General features: G+C 40.5%; 1 protein-coding gene across 4 annotated transcripts in view; it reads left to right on the top strand.

The window, feature by feature from the left end:
- Positions 1-896: 896 nt before the first annotated feature.
- Positions 897-20,685, top strand: part of dock11 (dedicator of cytokinesis 11) — a 208,025-nt gene continuing 188,236 nt past the window's right edge. For all 4 annotated transcript variants that reach the window (XM_055156687.1, XM_055156686.1, XM_055156685.1 and 1 more), the window contains exon 1: positions 897-1,200. In XM_055156687.1, the coding sequence (XP_055012662.1) occupies positions 1,096-1,200 (105 nt within the window). In that variant the 5' untranslated portion in view covers positions 897-1,095. The remainder of the gene's footprint in view (positions 1,201-20,685) is intronic.

The raw sequence follows: 20,685 nt of genomic DNA, 5'->3' as shown, positions 1-20,685 counted from the left end.
CAGAGTCAACCAAAGGGGCTGTATGGTGCTGTACAATGCCCAGGTCTTGGTTAATACTATTACTACTACTACTACTACTACTACTACTACTACTACTAATACTAATAATAATAATAATAATGCATCAGTTTTATATAGCACTTTTCTGGACACTCAAATATGCTCCACATACGCCAAGGGATTTATGAATTCTTTGTATTGTGGATAATAAGTTAAATTTAATTAATTACCATTGTCAAGGTACCATTTTGATGCCTAACTTGGTGCACCAATTAATGGATAATGGTTCCCCGTCTAAGGCTTACCATTGCTCTTATATTTACTCAGTTTCCTTGTGGCTGCTGAAATGTGTAGCTCTCTGGCATTTTTTGTTTTGTAAAGATAATAACTCACTGGAGAACTGGACTTTACATCGATGCATCAACAATCCCATCTGCACTTTATACTGTATGTACCTTTGATGTTTTGTCCTGTCGTTATGTTTTCTGTAATAATAATAATAATAATAATAATAATACTACTACTACTACTAGTACTACTACTACTACTAATAATAATAATAATAATAATAATGATACTACTACTACTACTATACTACTACTACTACTACTACTACTACTACTACTAATAATAATATAATAATAATAACGCTACTACTACTACTACCACTAATAATAATAATAATAATAATAATAATAATAATAAAAAGCTCACTGGAGAAAAAAGGTTAAGAAGTTAAGAACCCAACTCCCGTACCAAAATGGCGGCAGTATTAACACGTACCAAGCAACGCGACATCTATCGTTTTATATCTGCACCATCATCACCATCATCATCCTTTCCCCGCCCCCCGCCTCAGACCCCGCCCTCCCCTCGTGCGTGCAGCTCGCGCACCCCTGCCTCCTCCTCCACCTCCACCTCCTCCTGCGAGCGCGAGCCTCCAGCCTCCACCGCTGCACGCGCGCCGCATCTGGACTCGCGTCTCGTTGTCCTCATGCTCCTCATGCGCCTCATGCGCCGCACCGACACGCCGACTCACCGGGCCGCACCACGCACCGCGCCGCTTTGGATCCACTCACCCGGGGCCAGCACGCCATGTCGGAGGTCCGCAAATTCACCAAGAGGCTGAGCAAACCGGGCACCGCGGCCGAGCTGCGGCAGAGCGTCTCCGAGGCTGTGAGAAGCACCGTGGAGCTGGTGGTAAGCAACGCAAACCCCCACGTAGAACCTCGTTTTCAAGTCACTTCCTCACGTTTTGCTTTTTATTTCACTCTTTTCTCAACTCATTGTAACATTTCTCCACTTTTTACCACCACACTTCCTCTATTTTTATCTCTACACCGCTTTATTTACGTTTATTTCCACATTTAATCACATTTTTATCACATTTCTCCACCGTTCTAACTTCACATCCCTCACATTGTTTCCTAAAATGCTGTAATTGAGTTGTGCATTTCGCTAATTACACGGTACTAAACGCTCTGTAACTGCACTACCCCGTTTGCTTTCCTGTGTTTTTTTTTTTGTTGTTTGTTTTTTGTTTTTTATTCCTTGATGGTTCTGAGAGATCTGCAGCCTCCTCCTGGTCCTTTTGTGTGCGGAGCCGGAGCCAGAGCCGGAGCCGGAGCCGGGACAGGAGCGGTGCCAGGCGGACAGCTGCATGGGGGGGAACATGCATGCCTCCCTTGTCCTCCCGCATGCTCCTTTAATTCCCTCCAAAATGGCTCCACTGTGCGATGATAAAAAATGCGTTTGTGGTGTAATCGGGGTAATTAATTCATAAAGAAACGCTGAAAAGTCCGTGGATCTGTCGGCGTGTTTTCGGGATTAGACCGCATCAGAAACAGGGATTAGACGCAGTGGATTATGCTCTGGACGTGCTGATGCAGCGTTTTGGGAGAATGTTTCGGACTTCCGGTCATCGCGCAATCCGCCGAAAAAGTGAGCATCAAACCGCCGTGTTTTGTTTTCCCAGTGGGATGTGTCTATCGTCAAAGTCGATCTTTTCAAGTCTTTTGAACGATATCGCTTTTGTTTCTAGTTCTGATATTGTCATGATTTAGTTTTGGGATTCCGGACATCGTAATTGTGCGGTTGTTCGATGTCCTAAAAGCGGAAAACTACGGAAGTCGAGAGGGGTCGCAACAAACACAAACGCCGCAATAAATACAAATGCAACGACACAACAAAAAGCCACAACAAACCAAAAAAAGCCACAACGGAAATGACCGCGGGACTCTATTTTCATGCAAACGCAGCAACAAATACAAATGCCACAACACATTAAAAAGCCACAACACATCAAAAAGCCACAGCGGAAGTGACCGCGGGACTCTATTTTCCAATCAAGCGGCAAGTGAAGAAGAAGAACTACAACGTGAAAAATAAAGGAACGGAGAAGTTGGAAACGTAAGTAAAAGTAATTTATTGTTTTGTCATTATTCGTTTCACGTTGTAGTTCTTCTTCTTCACTTGCCGCTCGATCGGTCCGTCGGAAAATAGATCCCGCGGTCACTTCCGCTGTGGCTTTTTAATGTGTTGTGGCTTTTTAACGTGTTGTGGCTTTTTAATGTGTTGTGGCATTTGCGTTTGTGTTGTGGCGTTTGTATTTGTTGCGGCGTTTGCATTAAAATAGAGTCCCGCGGTCACTTTCGTTGTGGCTTTTTTTGGTTTGTTGTGGCTTTTTGTTGTGTTGTCTCGTTTGTATTTGTTGCGGCATTTGCGTTTGTTGTGACCCCTCTCGGCTTCCGTAGAACGGCTCGAGAAACGGGCTTCGGAAGTTTGCAAACTCCATAAATGCAAAAGTGAATCAGATGTGTGTGACTGCAAACCTCCGTTCAAACTGTTTCTCTTCCCAACAGAATTGAAAAATAGTGAAAGGTGAAGGTGACGGGCAGGACTGATCCACAGGAAGAACCAAAAAGGAAACTTTTGACTGACTAAGAAATCATCCCGAGTTTACAGTGAACATTTTGTATGTGGAAACAAAACAAAATCCCGTTTGTTAAGGCCGAGCTTGCACTTTCTTGTTCTTGTGGTTTTACAGCAACATCACGTCTTGGTCTCTTTGCAGTGGAAGGTGTTTCTTGGTGAACAGTTGGTGTCTTTCGCTTTGACGTTGACTTTTTAAATTTGTAACCAAGGTTGAGCGACGGATCAGGATTTTGCAAGTGGTTCTAGCTGTGGTTTGACTCCGGTTTGTTTAAACTGTTTTCTGCAATAGTGTCACATGACTGATGTCGCGAACCAAGTGAATCACAGTGACGTGGTCCAGTAAGGACGCGATTTGAGCTCCTACGTCAGAGTATCAGTGTTTTCAGGCGTCCACACGGTGCCGGATCAGATCTGTACTCGGATGAATTCGTGGGAGCTGACGGCACCAGATTGTTCCGTCTCTGGAGCCTTTTTCCATCAGATTAGTGTGAACGAACACTGCACCCACAACGAAAACAACTCAAATACGAACTAATGTGGACGGGGTCAAAGAAGCCATACCGGCTTGTCAAAGTCTGATCTAGTCAGATCTCAGAAGCTCAGCAGGGCCAGTGTCCTGTCAATTTGAGCTCCTGAGGCAGAAGTGGAGTACCGTATTTTATGGGCTATTAGTCGCTCTGGATTATAAGACGCACTGTCATTAAATGGTCTATTTTCAAACTTTTTTCACAAATAAACCGTGAGACTTTAAATGAAATCCAACAGTGTGATGGGTGAGTGGTTTTGTTTGTTTTTGTTCGTTCACGGTGACTCTGGGCTTTGTTCAGTTGTGGCGTGTAGGGAGGGTGTGTCTGGGACCAACGGATTGTCGGCGTGTTCGCAGTGACTCAGTTGTTCAGTCGTGTCTAGAAGCGGCACGTCTCACACTTTTTTGGTTCGTTCCTCCGTTCCGTTCCTCGTCGGCGTGGAGCGATGAGTGTGTCTGTGGGTGTGTTTCGTTGTGCGGTCGCTGTCTGCTCCGTGTGTGTTTGCGGCTTTGTAGTTTACTGAAGTCGTACTGGGACACCCGAGTGGATTCGTGTATGGGGCGCTCTGGATTGCGGGGAGCGGTCATTTTTTGATGCGGTTAGAGGATTAAGAGTGCGTCTAATCGCGCGGAAAGTACGGTAACTTGAACTCATGAAACTGTGATAGAATAAGAAGTATGTACATAGTTGTGAGAGGAACAGGGTTGCGATGTTGTGTACATTTTGATGTTATGATTAGACTGACGAGAATTTCAAAATTTTAAAAAATGTTCTCGGTTTGTGGTGGTTGGTAATAATAAAATGGTGAAAGGAGTGCATAAAGAAAACTGTTCTGTTCTCTGTGAGTCAGTATAGTCACATTTTCTTTGTGTTTTGTCATGACTTTTCCAGGATTTCCATGACCGTGGGAACCCTGTACATCAGGGGTGCTCACACTTTTTCAGCATGCAAGCTACTTACAAAATGACCAAGTCAAAATGATCGACCTAATACAAAGCCAAGCAAACTGCACTGAAACACTCTGTGCCCCTGTTTTGGACCCTCCCCCACAGTTTGAGAACCTCTTCTTTAAGAGAACTTCCTCTGGCACTTTACACAAAACTGTGAAAAAAAGTGAAGGAAGATTTTTAAACCTGTTTTTTAAAGTTCCAAACTGGAGTTTCATTCTTTTCTGGTTTTGCAGTGATATTTACCAGCCTCTGCACGTTTACCAAACCAAACGCACATCGTGACAAACACAGATGCATTTGTCACTTTTGTTAGACAAACTTCAGCCATATGTGGCAGTAGGTCTGTTCTGTAGATCCGCTCTATGCTGTAGACCTGCTTTGTGCCAACACTGGAACACAAATTTAGACTGGTTTTTGCTTCACGTTTGGTCTTGCTCTTCTAATCAGCCGCACTGTGGGAGGGGCTTGTGTTGGCTGTACGCAGGAAGGAGCGAGAGCGTGAAAAGGCGAGGGGCGGCGTGCTGACGTGAGGCAGATGGACAGGTAGGATGTTTAGGAAGTTGAACCTGCCCTGTGATGCAGGCTGGTACACGAGGGCACACGCTGTCGCAGACGAGCCGTGCGTAGGGAGCGTGTGTGTTTGTGATGCGCCGTAGAGTCTCCGCGGGTTTCAAATGAGCGCACAGGCTGCACTGAGACGCCCCACACGCTCCTGCACCCGCTACAAGTTTATTACCAACAGCAGCGGCCGGAATGAAATATGATCACACTTGTTGAGTGTCAGACCTCGAGTGAGAGACAAGACCGAGTCCAAACACGAGTCCGAGACGAGACACGGAGATCTACCCACACGACCTTGGCAATCGACTGGTAGATCACGATCGACGTATTGCGCACCCCTGCTGTACATCAATACAGCAGCTCATGATATCAAAACTATATCATCACATTAAACGATACAATATTTTGATGTTTGTACACTCCTATTTACGATTCAATGACCCTTTAAATTCTCTGTAACTCTCATTGACTCTTGTCGTGACGTCACAGTGTCTGAGTTTGTGTTGGAGGAGCTTCAGAGTCAGAGCAGTTTCTCCCCTCGGGCTTCAGTCGGTCTCATGATGATCACCTCCACACTGTGACGCATCAGGGTTTTCCACAGCGCAGGGACGGAGGGAAGTGTGCAGGGCTCTGGATTAGACCCACGTGGAGCTGTGGTGGTCTTCATGAAGGAGAGAGAGAGGAGGAAAGGAGGAAAGAGAGGGGGGAGAGGAAATGTCAGAACAAGTGTTGTGTTGTTGAGATGTCGCGGTCTCACAGACGGGGATTCCCTCAGGCCAAGAATCTAATAATGTGGACTCTAAACTTAGTCTCGTCTGTTTTTCAATGAAGATTTGCAAGTAATTCACCGATTCAAAGCAACGATGGGTAATATCAAAATATCAATGCATCGTGTCGTTTAATGTGATGATACAGTATCAATATCGTGGGCTGCTGTGTTGATATATCGCCAAGAGTATTTTTTGGTAAATTTTACTTAATTATTTTGTTTCAGCTACAGTTTGATGATTAAAATGTTTGTGTTTAATATGAACTTTGCACAGGAAATGGTTTAACAAAGACTTTTAATATCACAGCCATGATTTAGCCATTCATTTTTATTGAACTATATCGAACCGAATCAAAATATATCGAATCGAAAATTCACTATATCGAGATATGTATCGTATCGTGGCCTATGTATCGTATTGGCAACTTCTTAATGATACCCGACCCTAATAATTAAGGTGACAGGCCTAAGTTCTATGGCAACGTTGAGCGATATGACTAGGGGACTGAAATTTTTTATTTTTACCTGAAGACAGTTTAATACCGTGACAAGACCACAACAAAATCGTGGCAATTTTACAACGACGATATTGTGATATCGCCGATATTGTTACTACTACTATTTACTCGGGACAGTTCCAGTTTTGAGCCTGTGTCCCCTGTCCCAGCAGCTTTATACAAAACCATTGATTTGTCTCAGTTTTATACAAGAAATGTCTCAGTTGTCTCTATTTTTAGTTTAATTTCTTTGTGTATTTATCAAGGACAATGCACATTAAAAAAACAAAAACATTCAACTACACAAAGAAGCCATACCAGCTCGTCAATTTGTATCATTTAATTAGATGGTACAGTATCGATATCGTGGGCTGCTGTATCGATATATCACCAAGAATATTTTTTGGTTTATTTTACACATTTTTTTTATTACAGAGCTACAGTTTTGTTAGTTTGTTTAGTGGAAGGAAACTCGTTTATGCGACACATTTGACATTTTCACTGTTTTGATGATTAAAATGGCATGTTTTTTATATGAACTTTGCACAAGAAGTGGTTTAAACAAATACTTTTCATCGAGATATGTATCGTATTGTGGCCTGTGTATCGAGGTATGTATCGTATCGGCACAAACAGAGCGTCAGGAGGAGTGACAGACACAGAGACACATGATACAAACTTGGGATATAGCAAAAAAATTGAAACAACTTTATTACTCACCTTTCGTAAAATGGTAAATTAAAAGTGCAGCATCTCATCCACATTATCCGTGGAATTTGTTCTCCGTAAATAATGACCCCAGTCCACAAAACAGAGCTGTGAATCCACTTTGAGTCGTTCTTTAAAAGTAAAAAGGTGGGAGTAGTTCCTCACGTGTGTCTGTTTACATCCACACAGCGCACGGATCGAGATAAAGCTGCAGATTCGCGACAGTGACTCTACTTCATGTGAACTTTATCTCTAATCTGTTATGCTTTACAAATCCTGTATCTGTAGTTTTGCTCCACATGTCACAAATAATCACACAGTTTTGACTTGTATCTAATCTAAAAGTGCAGAGCTCTGATCTTTTCAACACCTCAGAGTCTCAGAGCGAGGGGTTTTCTGTAGACAGGAAACAGTCGACACCATCACAGCGCTCACAGTTTTACATCCTGTGGTCTGCAGACAGATCCCGCTGCAGTCTTTGTGATCGCAGATTTTAAATCTCATCAGATTCTCCTTGGGTCTGTGATGTTGTTTTGACGCATGTTTAAAAATTGTTTGAGAGTAGGAATGTAACAATAACCGAAATATCGTGATATTGTATTGTCAAAGTTCTCACAATAATATGGACCATCACAATATATCGAATTACAAGTCTCTTTGCTTAAATGAAGAGTTAGTGGTGCAGCAATAGTTAAAAAAAGACAGAGGGAACTACATAGACCATGATCCTTTGCTCCATTTCAGTGCAGACGACAAGAAGAAATAACAGTTCTAACACTTTTAAGTCTTGGTTCTTTGGATTAAGTCTTGTCAAGGCATTTTAAGAAGAAAAAGTCGCATATTAACAGTTTTAGATGTTTAGTCTCCACAAAATATCGCAATAAATATCGTACTGTGAGATGTATATCGTGAAAATATCGTACAGAGAGATTTGGATATTGTCGCGAGATTCCCCACCATATCATGAGTTTTCCCACGATATCGCAATAAATATCGTACCGTGAGGATCATACCGTGACAATATCATATCGTGAGACTTGGACATCGTTACATCCTGATTTAAGACCGAAAATTCCTGTAGTGTGTTGCGACCTTAAGGAAAGAAATTCATAAAACACCACTATTATTTGCTTTGAAACAGCCAAATATAAACTGAAACTCTCAATTGAGCGATATGAAGGCATAAAAAGTCTTAAATTTTGTGTCATTTCTTCCATTTCGTCTTTGTTTACAAGTTGAGATCCTCTTTAGAGTCCAACTTGTCAAGCACCGTCCATAAACGCGTCCTCCCTTTGACATGTTTGTTCTTGGTAATTACAAACGCTCAAAATGAGATGGTAGACCGACTTTCTCCTCCAAAATATGTGCAGATCTACAAAAACTACCAAAAAATCCAATGGACTCAAACATTAAAAGTAAAAGTTCTGTTGTTTTAGCTTCTAATATGGAGAAATATTTGGATTCCGACTGTATAGATGCATCATATTTAATCGTTTGCGTGGAATTTCTCTTGTTTTTTTCTAAAAGCCTCAACTTCCCTTTGGCGCTTCCTGCACTATCACGTTGTAAGGACTCGTTTCGGAGTTTGTTTTATGACCACAAATTCCCCTACTAAACCAAAACAAATGTATTTAAGAATGAAACGCACACTCCGGACCATTAACATGCACTGAACGGCGTAAAAATTTGGGAAAAACACCACATTTTTCTGTTTTAAATTTAGTTTTATTCACAGATCTTGTTGTCAAGGAAGTCCTGGCCAAGAAACATCAACAAAACAAGTCACAGTTTCTTATAAAACACACAATAGAGGAGTTAGATCTTTCAGAAATGGACAAATTAAAAGAGATTTGTTGTTCAAAGTTCACATTTTAAACACGTCCAAAAGAGTTGGCAAAAAGACCGAAACATGAACTGACAAATTAATACAAGAATCACATTTCAGAACTTGTTTGTGCAGATCGAAAACTACACCGTGGGATGTTTTTATGCAGAAGAAGATGGGACGCTTTGCTGTTCTTTGAGGAAATTTTGGTACTTTAAAAATTGCAGCTTTTGTGATTTATTAATTGCGATTTCGATTTGATTTGATTGAGAGTTTGATGAATCTTTTTGCTGTATTGGTTGTTACGGGCTTGTAACAGTTTTGGTAGAAGTGGTAATGATGTGGAGTGAAATAGTCTTGAGTTTGAGACCTTGTGGCAAGTGCAAATCAAGTTTACAGTGGTTTTCTGAATGTCTCTCCGTGCTCTCTAGCTCCTTTTCTATGTACTTTCAAAAACAACAAAATGAGCTACTGTCCTGCACTGTTTAAAAGTTTAGGTTAGGTTGTTAGGTTTGGTCGCTTTATTCGCACCCGTAGGTAAATTTGTTTTGCAGATTTGAGGGTCTGGTCCCACATTTCACATTACACACAATTTCACATTATAAAAACAATTAAAATTACAAAAATAAAGTGTTACAGTGTTCCTATGTAGAAATAATTAGTTAAATTCATCCTTCACGCTTGGCTGAGATCACAATAAATATTAAATTTAGTGCGGTTAAGCAATAAAAAAAATTTAGAGATTAATTAATTATGATCTGTAATTAATTAATCTAATTAATCTCTTTTTAATCTCACCTAAAAATTGCTGAGAAAAGCTTCAACTTGAGGTATTTTCAATTGAATTAATTATTACATTATTTTCAATTAATCATTAATGTTTTTATATAAGTATCATCATTATTACTGTTACTGATCTGCATAAATAAACTCAACTTTATGACATATAAACATAAACATTCTAGAGCCACATCAGCCCATTTGACATTATAATGTGTTTAATACAGATTTGTGCAAATCTCACAGAAACAAAACTTAAAACTGCATGGCTAATTTGCATAAACTAAGCGGAGGGAAAAAAAACACTCTTGTGTCGCTGATGTGGTTCAGCGTCTGTGGGAATCAGTGGAATATAGATGTTCTTTCTGTGACAGAGGGATGTTCAGCTGATGGTGAGTCTGTTCTGTGTTTGTGTCGCGATGTTTTCAGAGATCAGACATGTGCAGGTTTATCACAGATGCGGCAAGAACGTGAATGAAAATTCTTTGCGAGAGCGAGCGGAGCAGGACTGCACAGTGCGACTGCCCTAACAACACATAAAAACAGATTTTATAATAAGGCAACTCGCAAACAGAAACAGTAAAGTTAGAGATTAAAAATAATATTAAAGTGATTAAAAAACATAACGCGCTAAATATGACTGTAATTAATTAATCGCAACTAACGCGATAATTTGACACCCCTAATGAAATATATAAAAAACACACAAATTTTCCAAGACAAATGTACTAAAATCGATAGATAAATAGACTACAATTTATTATTTAAGTACGAGAGCAGCTGGAACGAAGCTCCTTTTGAAACTATTCCATTCTAGATCTTGGACTAAAAGTCTCTGAGCAGAGTTTCGAGCTCAGACTCTGAGTTTAGTGGATGTTGCAAGACTTTTAAAATCCTCTAGGACGTCTTCTGTAAGTGTCTTGAGTGTAGAGAATCCAGAACAAGAACTTCCAGATTCAGGGAGTTCTTGTTTTTAGCAGAAATGCTCCCAAACCACGAGACCAGTGAAAAAGTTAAAACTGATTCCATAAACGTTTAATTGAATCATGGTTCTGTCTACGTGGCAAAAGGACAATTTCCTCAGACAATGAAGACGTTGGTGCTTCTTTTTCACACAGCAGCACAATTATCGTCAAAGCTCAGTTTAGAATCAATGTCTCAGAGTTCACTTTGTAACTTTTCTGGTGCTTTCATCGAGGTGTTATTTCTTTATTTTTTGTTCCTCAGTGTGGCTTCAAATTTATTTCATTGGTGGATAATTAGATGACGACTATAGGGCCAAGTTACGGGTCACATCTGTGGAGAAGAGAGACCCAACTCACAGTAAAAAGTCTTGTTTTTTGAGCAATACAAACACCAGAAATTTAATAAACTTAAGATGATATTAGATTATTTTACTGTGGAACATTCCAGGCAAAGCGAGGACATCTCCATGGAGACAGCAGCTGTTATACTAAGGCTGTGCAATTAATAGAATTTTGATCGCGATTTCAATTTGTGTGTCAAACAATTTCCAAACTCATATAATTGAGTTGAAACAATTAAAAACAATTAAACTAAACTAATTAAACTAAACTAATTTAATTTAAACTAATTAAATTAAACTAAACTAAGCTTAACAAAGTTTATTTTGGGATATTTTTTATATAAATAAATATATGTATTTTATTTTTTAACATAGAGATTGTAGAACAGCTGGATATATAGTGTATTTTGGACACATTTATGTTTTTTTTCTGCCTTATTTCAGGTTCAAAGTTTATTTTATTCATTTTCATATTCATATTTGTTGCCTATATTTATTTTCAATTTGGAAGTTTTGCGTAAATTATCAATAACAAAGTGTTTTTTTGAGAGAGAAATGCTGACTAAACGCATTGTGTAAGTAAAAAATTATCGTTTGAATAATTGTGTTTTATTTTGACCAAAATAATGGTGATAATGACATTTTTTCCATAATCGTGCAGCCCGTAAACCCTCCAGAAAAGTTACATAGTCAATGTTTAATTAAATAAAAATCTTTTAAATGTAGATTTTGGTAGAGAGAGAGCAGAGAAGTTCACTTGGAGTTTGTTAATACTGGCTAATGATTTAATTACTGCAGTTAAATGACTCTAATTGTTTTGTACTTTCACTTTCAAACATTAAACTCGCCTGTTTTTTCTGCTCGAGATAAAACTTAACAATCTGAGTGACTGAATGAATCAAAACTCAAATCTCTTGGCGCTGCACGCTGCTTTGTTTTGAGATAAGAACGAGCCCCACCCCCAGCCTCGCTCAGCAGTTTCTTTCAGACTGAAGTAACAGCCCAGAGTCAGCAGAAGTAGTATTTGTAGTAGTAGTAGTTGTAGTACTCTTCCTCCTCACACTGTATACACCTATACTTTCCCTCCGCACTGGTGAGAGCTGTGACTTTGTGATAAACCACACCTGGCCTCCATGTGCTGCAGAGAGGGACACACACACACACACACACACACACACATCTGGATCCACCCCTCCTCCTCCTGCTCCTGTTCGTCTTCCTCCTCCTTCGTCATCAGCGTGTTTTCCTGCAGTCGCAGCTTAAAGAAAAAAGTGTGAGACAAGGCTGCAAATAGATCTGTCACTGCAAAAACTGTTGAAGTAAATATAGACTAAAAACGCTAATATTGAAACCATAAAGCAGAATTATCTCCCCAAAAAGCACACAACTCACTCATCTTTTTGTTAAAGGTTGTATAGAGGATTTTTTAAGGGAAGCGAAATACAGCGACCGTCCTCTTTCAAATGTTGTGCATGTGTGACACCACCTTCCTCAGTAGAAACATCTCCTCCTCCCGCCTCTTTACTCTAGAAATCACATTTGTTTACATCCAGTGCATGTTCAGAATTACTGTTGAAGTGACCTGCCTAGAAATATTTTAGCGACCGACGCGTCACTTTTTAGACCCTTCGGACTTTCTTTTGCGGTGAACTGGTTGTGGATTCTCGTCCGCCATCGCAACAAACTTTGTGCGAATTGCGAGGAAGCGACAGTTTGAAAAAGCCTCAAAGAACCGCTGCATAAACCACATAATCCCCGAGCGCCGGCGAGTCAGTTACACTAAAAATGTAGGGAGTTTGACTGACAACCTAACAGCCAATAGAAAAAGAGGGAGCCTCGTTTTCTATTGGCTGATGTTTATCTGGCCTCACTACGTCCACAGTTGATAGATTTTCATTCTTTCTTTTTTTTTTTCGGTCATCATAATTAAAAGGCTGCTGCATCTCTGTAATGGTATTTTAAACTTTCAATGACAATTTCAAACAAAAACAAAAAATCCTCCATACAACCTTTAAGTCTAATCAACTAAAGTTTAAAGTCCACACTAGTTCGTATTCGAGTCGTTTTGGTTGTGGGTGCAGTGTTCGTTCACACTAATCTGAGTACAGATCTGATCCGGCACCGGGTGGATGCCTGAAAACTCTGATACTCTGACGTAGGTCTGTGCACCACGAAGTGACTCACCACCAAAACGCTAAGAGGCTAGAACATATGTGCATAGGCCTGTAACGATGATCAATGAATCAGTTAATCAATCGTACAATAACTTTTAATGAGCTCAATAACTTTTCCGGCCGCAATAAATTGTGTTTGCATGTTTGTTTGTTTTCCTCGCTGTCTCTCGCTCTCAAAGAGACTGAATGTTAGAAGCTTCTATCGCTCTGACTCTTCTCGTTTAACAAGTGTAATGACGCTTGAACCAACGTGCGCTGTGTTTATCAACACAGCGGATGCGCGTGTAGCCTGAGTGCAGAAAGCGCCGCTGTCTGTACGCTGCACTAGTAACACAAGCGATAAACAGTTTATCTCCGTGTGCCAAAACAAGTCACGATGCCGAATCAACACTGGTGAGCGGGACACGTCTCAACAGCCACGTGCGTCAAATACAGTGAGTACGCAGACGATGAGAAGAAATGTCTCAAACCCCAACAGCCGACATAAACCCAAACCCGAGCGACAGAACAAGCCCCGCCCCCAGGAGAGTCCGAAATCCCACAAGAAACCAACACGATACAGACAGGACAGAGGTTTCTTCATAGAGAAACAGCATCCTCCTCGCTGTGAGCCAAACTACATGAGGATATTCTTATGTTTACAACTCAGTTTTATTTAGGCCTGTTGTTTTTTTGTCTTACAATTCCTGTGTTAAATGTTCTTTAGAAAGTAAAGTTTATTGATCTTTGAAAGGGTGTATTTGCCTGTTTATTCCGTGGTCATATTATATTAGTTGAAATTGGTCTCAAAATGTCAATATTATCGTTTATCGCAATAAATTCTTGGTCAGTTAATCATCCAGCAAAATTTGTTACCGTGACAGGCCTGTATGTCCCTTCATATAAACGTGTGTCTGTGTGTACGACCTGCAGACGTATAATCTCTGAAAAGTTTAACATGAACCATCTCCAACACGACAGAAACACAGAACAGACTCACCATCAGCAGAACCCCCCTCTGTCACAGAAAGAACACTCATATTCCACTGAGTCGTGTCCTTTAGTCCGACACAAGCTGGACCGCATCAGCGCACAAGGAAAGAGCTGTTTTTTTTTTGAGCGCTTAGTTTATGCAAATGAGTCATGTGGTTTTAAGTTTCATTTCTGTAAAACATAAACAAATATGCTCAAAGCTGTGTGGATAGATAAGGCTTGTGGACACAAACGACGTGTCTGGACACAAATCATTTCCGATACGGTGATTCGTTTCAGTGTAAATGTAAGATTTTATTAGTTTTGACATTTACCCGAAGCTCTACAAAATCTTTTCACGTTTGTCTCAGAACTGTGACTGTAGAAGACAACTTTTTTCCGAACTGTATTCAAGGACGACATTAAAACAGAAATGCGTCTCTGCGCACGGCGTCAAGATATGGAACTTGTTAATTAAATCATGATTTTAAAAAGTTGTTTTTCTAAATTCAAGAAAATGTACGAGGATAAAATAATAATGGACTAAAGTATGTGAATAAGTAAAATGTTTAAAGTTAATGAAAGTGCAAGAGACGTATTGTAACATACATATGGCTCATTGATTGATGACTTTGGGATTGTTTATTAAAGAAATGCAATTTTTTAAAGGAGCAGGGTTTATAATATTTATCTTTTTCCTGTTCATTTTGTTCATGCAGCAAAGACAGAAAGATGTATTTATGTTTATTGTCAGATTTGTTGTTGTTGTTCTCTTTAAATTGATGCCAACAAAATAATAGCACAAGCAATAAATAAATAAATAGTTTTCAAAATGTACAATATTGTTAAAAATATGAGCTACAATACATAAATGGCAAATGGCAACACTTTAGTACTTGTGGTTATATAGTTTTAGTTCATAATTCAACTGTCTACAGCAAAAAATGACCAAAAATTCCCATTTGTGCAAAGAAAAAATACTTATGATAAACTTTGATCCCCAAAAATGACAGGCCTGGCTACAAAACAACACTGTACGTGCATCTGTACATTGGCTCATGTCCGGACAGCGTTGTGTTGAACTCGTGCACGAGCTCTCAGAAAGCAGAAGTCATGTTTCCGCTCGCGTTCGCAGGCTGGAGAAACCCGACCCGAGGATGGAGGTGAACGCTGCTGTGGTGGAGCAAGCAGCACATGACAGGAAGCTGAGGCGCTGGTGTAAAGCTTAGTGTAATGCTTTGAGCAGACCGAGCGCACGGCAGGGTTTACACGACGAGCGACAACTCTACTCGAGTCACTGGAGTTTACTCACCGTGTGCCAATTATCAAATGTTCAAGAAGTTATTAGTGCAAAGTTAAGTTGGGATTTAAAGAGCCCATCTCATGCAAAATCAACTTTTCAGAACTTTCTACCTTCTAATAGTGATGTGTGGGCCTTGTATTTGTCGCTGAAGTAGTTTTTAGATTGATTCTGCATTTTTTTTTATAAGCTGCAGCGTATTTCTGCCACCCTCCCACGTGACAACGAACTAAAGCTGCTACATCAGGGGTGTTCACACTTTTTCATCATGTGAGCTACTTACAAAATGACCAAGTCAAAATGATCGACCTAATACAAAGCCAAACAAACTGCACTGAAACACTCTGTGCCCCTTTTTTGGACCCTCACCCACAGTTTGAGAACCTCTTCTTTAAGAGAACTTCCTCTGGCACTTTACACAAAACTGTGGAAAAAGTGAAGGAAGATTTTTAAACCTGTTTTTTAAAGTTCCAAACTGGAGTTACATTCTTTTTTTTTGCAGTGATATTTACCAGCCGTCTGCACGTTTACCAAACCAAACGCACATTGTGACAAACACAGATGCATTTGTCACTTTTGTTAGACAAACTTCAGCCAAATGTGGCAGTAGGTCTGTTCTGTAGATCCGCTCTATGCTGTAGACCTGCTTTGTGCCAACACTGGAACACAAATTTAGACTGGTTTTTGCTTCACGTTTGGTCTTGCTCTTCTAATCAGCCGCACTGTGGGAGGGGCTTGTGTTGGCTGTACGCAGGAAGGAGCGAGAGCGTGAAAAGGCGAGGGGCGGCGTGCTGACGTGAGGCAGATGGACAGGTAGGATGTTTAGGAAGTTGAACCTGCCCTGTGATGCACGCTGGTACACGAGGGCACACGCTGTCGCAGACGAGCCGTGCATAGGGAGCGTGTGTGTGTTTGTGATGCGCCGTAGAGTCTCCGCGGGTTTCAAATGAGCGCACAGGCTGCACTGAGACGCCCCACACGCTCCTGCACCCGCTACAAGTTTATTACCAACAGCAGTGGCCGTAATGAAATATGATCACACTTGATGAGTGTCAGACCTCGAGTGAGAGACAAGACCGAGTCCAAACGCGAGTCCGAGACACGGCGATCTACCCACACGACCTTGGCAATCGACTGGTAGATCGCGATCGACGTATTGGGCACCCCTGTGCTACAACAATGACACGGCAGATACACCTATGACGCGTTTGACGTAACAGAAAGCTCTTCGCACCCGCCCCCTCCCCCCGCTCCACCGCCTCCACCACCCCGCCTCAACCCCGCATTGTCTGACAATTCCCACATGAAACCACTAAACAAAAGCGACAGCATAAGCTCATTGTTCTACACTGCAGTGAACACGATATAAAAATAAGTTGATCTACTGGTGTTTATTAATACTTTACCAATCAGTAATGTTCAGCTGATGTGGACATGGTGCTTGAGCTTCGGGCTCCTCAAAGTCCTCGTCCGATTCCAGGTCCAACACATGCGGCTGAAAGCGCTGTATCTCCATGATGAATAAAAGTTTAGTCCTGCCGCTATCAGGGCGCACGTCTGTCTCCCCCTCCCTCCCTGAGACGGCGGAGGAAGGGCGGCTCACTCAGAGCAAGGCAAGGCAAGTTTAATTTGTATAGCACAATTCGTACACAATGTAATTCAAAGTGCTTTACAGAATAAGAAATACATTAAAATCATAATAAAAACAAATCAAAACATAAATAATCATAAAGATTAAAAGAAAAGAAAAAAGAGAGACCTAAATTAGAGAGAAGAGTGCGGAATGAAAACCTATGTCACGTTTGGAGGGCGGAGCCTGTGCTTTCTCAGGACGGGAGGGGGGAGGAGCAATAGTTGGACTTTCATAGTTCCTGGTCTGTGATGCCTCCAAGAAATCAGTAAGATTTCAGAACTATTGTGTCATGGATGTTCCAAAACCCAAACTGTGCTTGTTTATGTGCAGAAGGTACAATGTGAAAAGAGTTATTTTGAATGAGATGGGACATTTAAAGGTGACTAGACTGTTGTGTGCTATTGTGTTGTTGAAGTTGGTGCATGAAGCAGGAAGTAACGATAAAATAATGTCAGCTAGAGATGACAGAGAGGCTGTGGAGCACTGGTGTGTGATTGAGAGGAGTCAGCTGAGGTGGCTCGGGCAGCACTTTCAAAAACACCTGGATGCTTCCGTGAGGAGGTTTTCCGAGCGTGTCCCACAGTCCCGCAGAGAGGACAGTCCAGGGACATACAGGAAGGATTCCTCTGGTGCAGCTGGAGAAAGTGTGCAACTCTTTTCTGCTTCTGAAGAAAACAAAACTCTTTCTTGAATTTTGTTTATCATTCACTAACTGACTTTGCAGTGTCTCTTGGACCAATGTTCACGATCTGTTTTCCTCGGAGCTCGTACGGGGCACTCGCCAGGCCTCGCTTTCCGGAAACTTTTGGCCCCACTCAAAAGCCTCACATGATAAAATTTCTTTCTTTCTTTCTTTCTTTCTTTCTTTCTGACAAATAAACTTTCATAATGGTGCACTTTGTCCCTCCACCCATTTGCCAATCATGTGAGAGGGATTTTTCCAGTTTAATTTGCAGATATTTTTGATGACTCGACCCTCTGACCGGTAAACGAAGGATCTAAATTCCATATAATCTGGACTTTCTCGCGCTCCCACCCTGAATCACTCGACTGTGGCTGAACCAAATATTAAACTGATAGTAGGGCTGTAACAATAACCGAAATATCATGATTTGTTCTGTTGTTCTGTGATCTAGCCCGGAAAATATGGTCGTTTTTATGAGTAATTTGTAATTTTGACCCAAATATTTTACTTCATTTCATTGGAACCCTCCCTCGTTAATGAGTAAAATCAGACTGACAGAGAAAAAAATGAAAATGAAAAGCCAATAAAACAAGCAAACCTAACAATTTGCTGGAAATGAAAGTAAATTACGCAGGCTGCGCGCTCGGCATATTTACTATTGAACGTACAGTAAGTGTTAGGGCTGGGTATCGTTAAGACGTTGCCGATACGTTACATACTCAATACACAGGCCACGATACGATGCATATCTCGATACAGTGCACTTTCAGTTCAATATGATATATTTCAAATTGATTCAATACGGTTCAGTAAAAAATAAAGACTAAATCTTGTCTGTGATACTAAAAGTCTTTGTTAAACCACTTCTTCTTCTTCACGGAGGCGGTAGTAGCTAAGTTGGTAGAGCTTTCGTCCACAGTCTGAAGGTTGGCTTTTCGCATCTTGATATAAACATCATGGGTTGGCTGTCGTTGTGTCCCTGGGCAAGACACTTAACTCACCTCGCCCCCCAGTGTCTCTGTACACTAGTGTGTGAATGTGTGGGTGAATGTGTGAGTCGTTCCTTGTTGTAAAGCGCTTTGAGTGCGTTGAAGGTGGAAAAGCGCTAAAGAAAATTGTGACTATTTACCATTTCTTGTGCAAAGTTTATATGAAACACTAAAAAACTACTAAAAATTACAAAAAAACCCCCCCAAAAAACTGAAAATGTCATGTGTCGCAAAAGAGTTTCCTTCATCTAAAAAAGCAACAAAGCTGTAACAACGTAATTTAATAAAATATACCAAAAAATAATCTTGGTGATATATCGATACAGCAACCCATGATATATCGATACTGCATCATCACATTAAACGATACGATATTTCAATATTTCGATATTTTTGCACACCTCTTGTCACTGCACGAAAGCGTCAGTCCATTTTGAATCTGGACGACGCTGGAGCCGAGCCACAGATCGAGGTCGACACGGACGATATTCAAGAAGAAAGTTCACTGAATAATTCTCGAGATGAAAGCGAAGTAAACCTCTGGCCAAACCTCGGACAGATATTTGCTTTCAAATGCAAAATAGGGAATAACATAACATAATAATGCAAGTGTTAAAATAGTAAGTGATAGTGAGCTCAGTTGTCTTTAAAATTTACAAAGTTGATTAAAACGACTTGTGCTGGATTAGATTTATGACTTTTTTACATCAAATAATTGAAAGCAACTACGCAACTTTTACTCAAATTTCACTTTAAAAGGAGTAGTTTTTGATTTTTAGATGGTTACTTTTACATTTACTTGAGTAGGAATTAAGCAAAGTAAAAATACTTTCACTTAATTACAATTTTTCTCTACTTTTTCCACTTCTGCTGATAAACAGAGACAACAACAACGACAAAAAACTGCGATTGTGTGCTGTGTCCAAAAGCAAAATTAGCGCAAAAAAGAAAAATTTGTGAGCTTCAATGAACTGCAGAGCTGTTCTTTCTTTTTTTGAATCATATATTATATCATTCTCTTGAAAACATGTCTTCCCTTTGAATAATTTTGGCGTCGAATGTGACAAATCAAACATGAATCAGAAAATATCTTTGTGGTCTCGAGTGATTTTGGAACACACTGGCTTTTTCTTCCACAGCTCCACTGCGGCAGCAACATGGAATAACTCAGAATGGAAAGACTTCGCAAATTGGCGCCCGTCGTTCGTGTTACAAATCAACACGTTTTTCTCATCGCCAAATGTTTCTGTGGTGCGTTGCCAAAGACTTCCCCAATAATCCATTCATCACCAGTGTCTCCGCTCGGCAGTGTTGGGAAGGTGACTTTTAAAATGTAATCCCCTACAGATTACAGATTACACACCCCAAAATGTAGTTTGTAACGTAATCCATTAAATTACTTAAAGTGAGTAATGTAATCTGAATACTTTGGATTACTTGATTTGCTGTAGAGAAGCAAAGACGAGGAAATCTTCACATAAGATGTTTTTTTCTGATAAAAGAAAATAAAAAACCCAGACTTTACTCAACCAAAAATTAAAAATATAAAAATATTATTGATAGAAGAAGAGGAGACACGGTCCACAGAGCATGGTTTAGTCCTGTTTAGTCCTGGTTTAGACCTGGTTTAGTCCTGGTTAGTCCTGTTTAGTTTAGTCCTGGTTTAGACCTGGTTTAGACCTGGTTTAGTCCTGGTTTAGACCTGGTTTAGACCTGGTTTAGTCCTGGTTTAGTTCCTGGTTTATTCCTGGTTTAGACCTGGTTTAGTCCTGGTTTAGACCTGGTTTAGTCCTGGTTTAGTCCTGGTTTGGTCCTGGTTTAGACCTGGTTTAGACCTGGTTTAGTCCTGTTAAATCCTGGTTTAGTCCTGTTTTAGTCCTGGTTTAGACCTGGTTTAGACCTGGTTTAGTCCTGGTTTAGACCTGGTTTAGTCCTGGTTTAGTCCTGGTTTAGTCCTGGTTTAGACCTGGTTGAGACCTGGTTAAGTCCTGGTTTAGTCCTGGTTTAGACCTGGTTTACTCCTGGTTTAGACCTGGTTTAGACCTGGTTTAGTCCTGGTTTAGACCTGGTTTAGTCCTGGTTTGGTCCTGCTTTGG

Source organism: Boleophthalmus pectinirostris, unplaced genomic scaffold (assembly GCF_026225935.1).
Source record: "Boleophthalmus pectinirostris isolate CB_2022bp ecotype Guang Dong unplaced genomic scaffold, ASM2622593v1 HiC_scaffold_20, whole genome shotgun sequence".
In the NCBI taxonomy this organism is placed as follows: domain Eukaryota; kingdom Metazoa; phylum Chordata; class Actinopteri; order Gobiiformes; family Gobiidae; genus Boleophthalmus; species Boleophthalmus pectinirostris.
The sequence above is the reverse complement of the archived record's forward strand: the minus strand, read 5'-3'. Positions and strand labels throughout refer to the sequence as shown.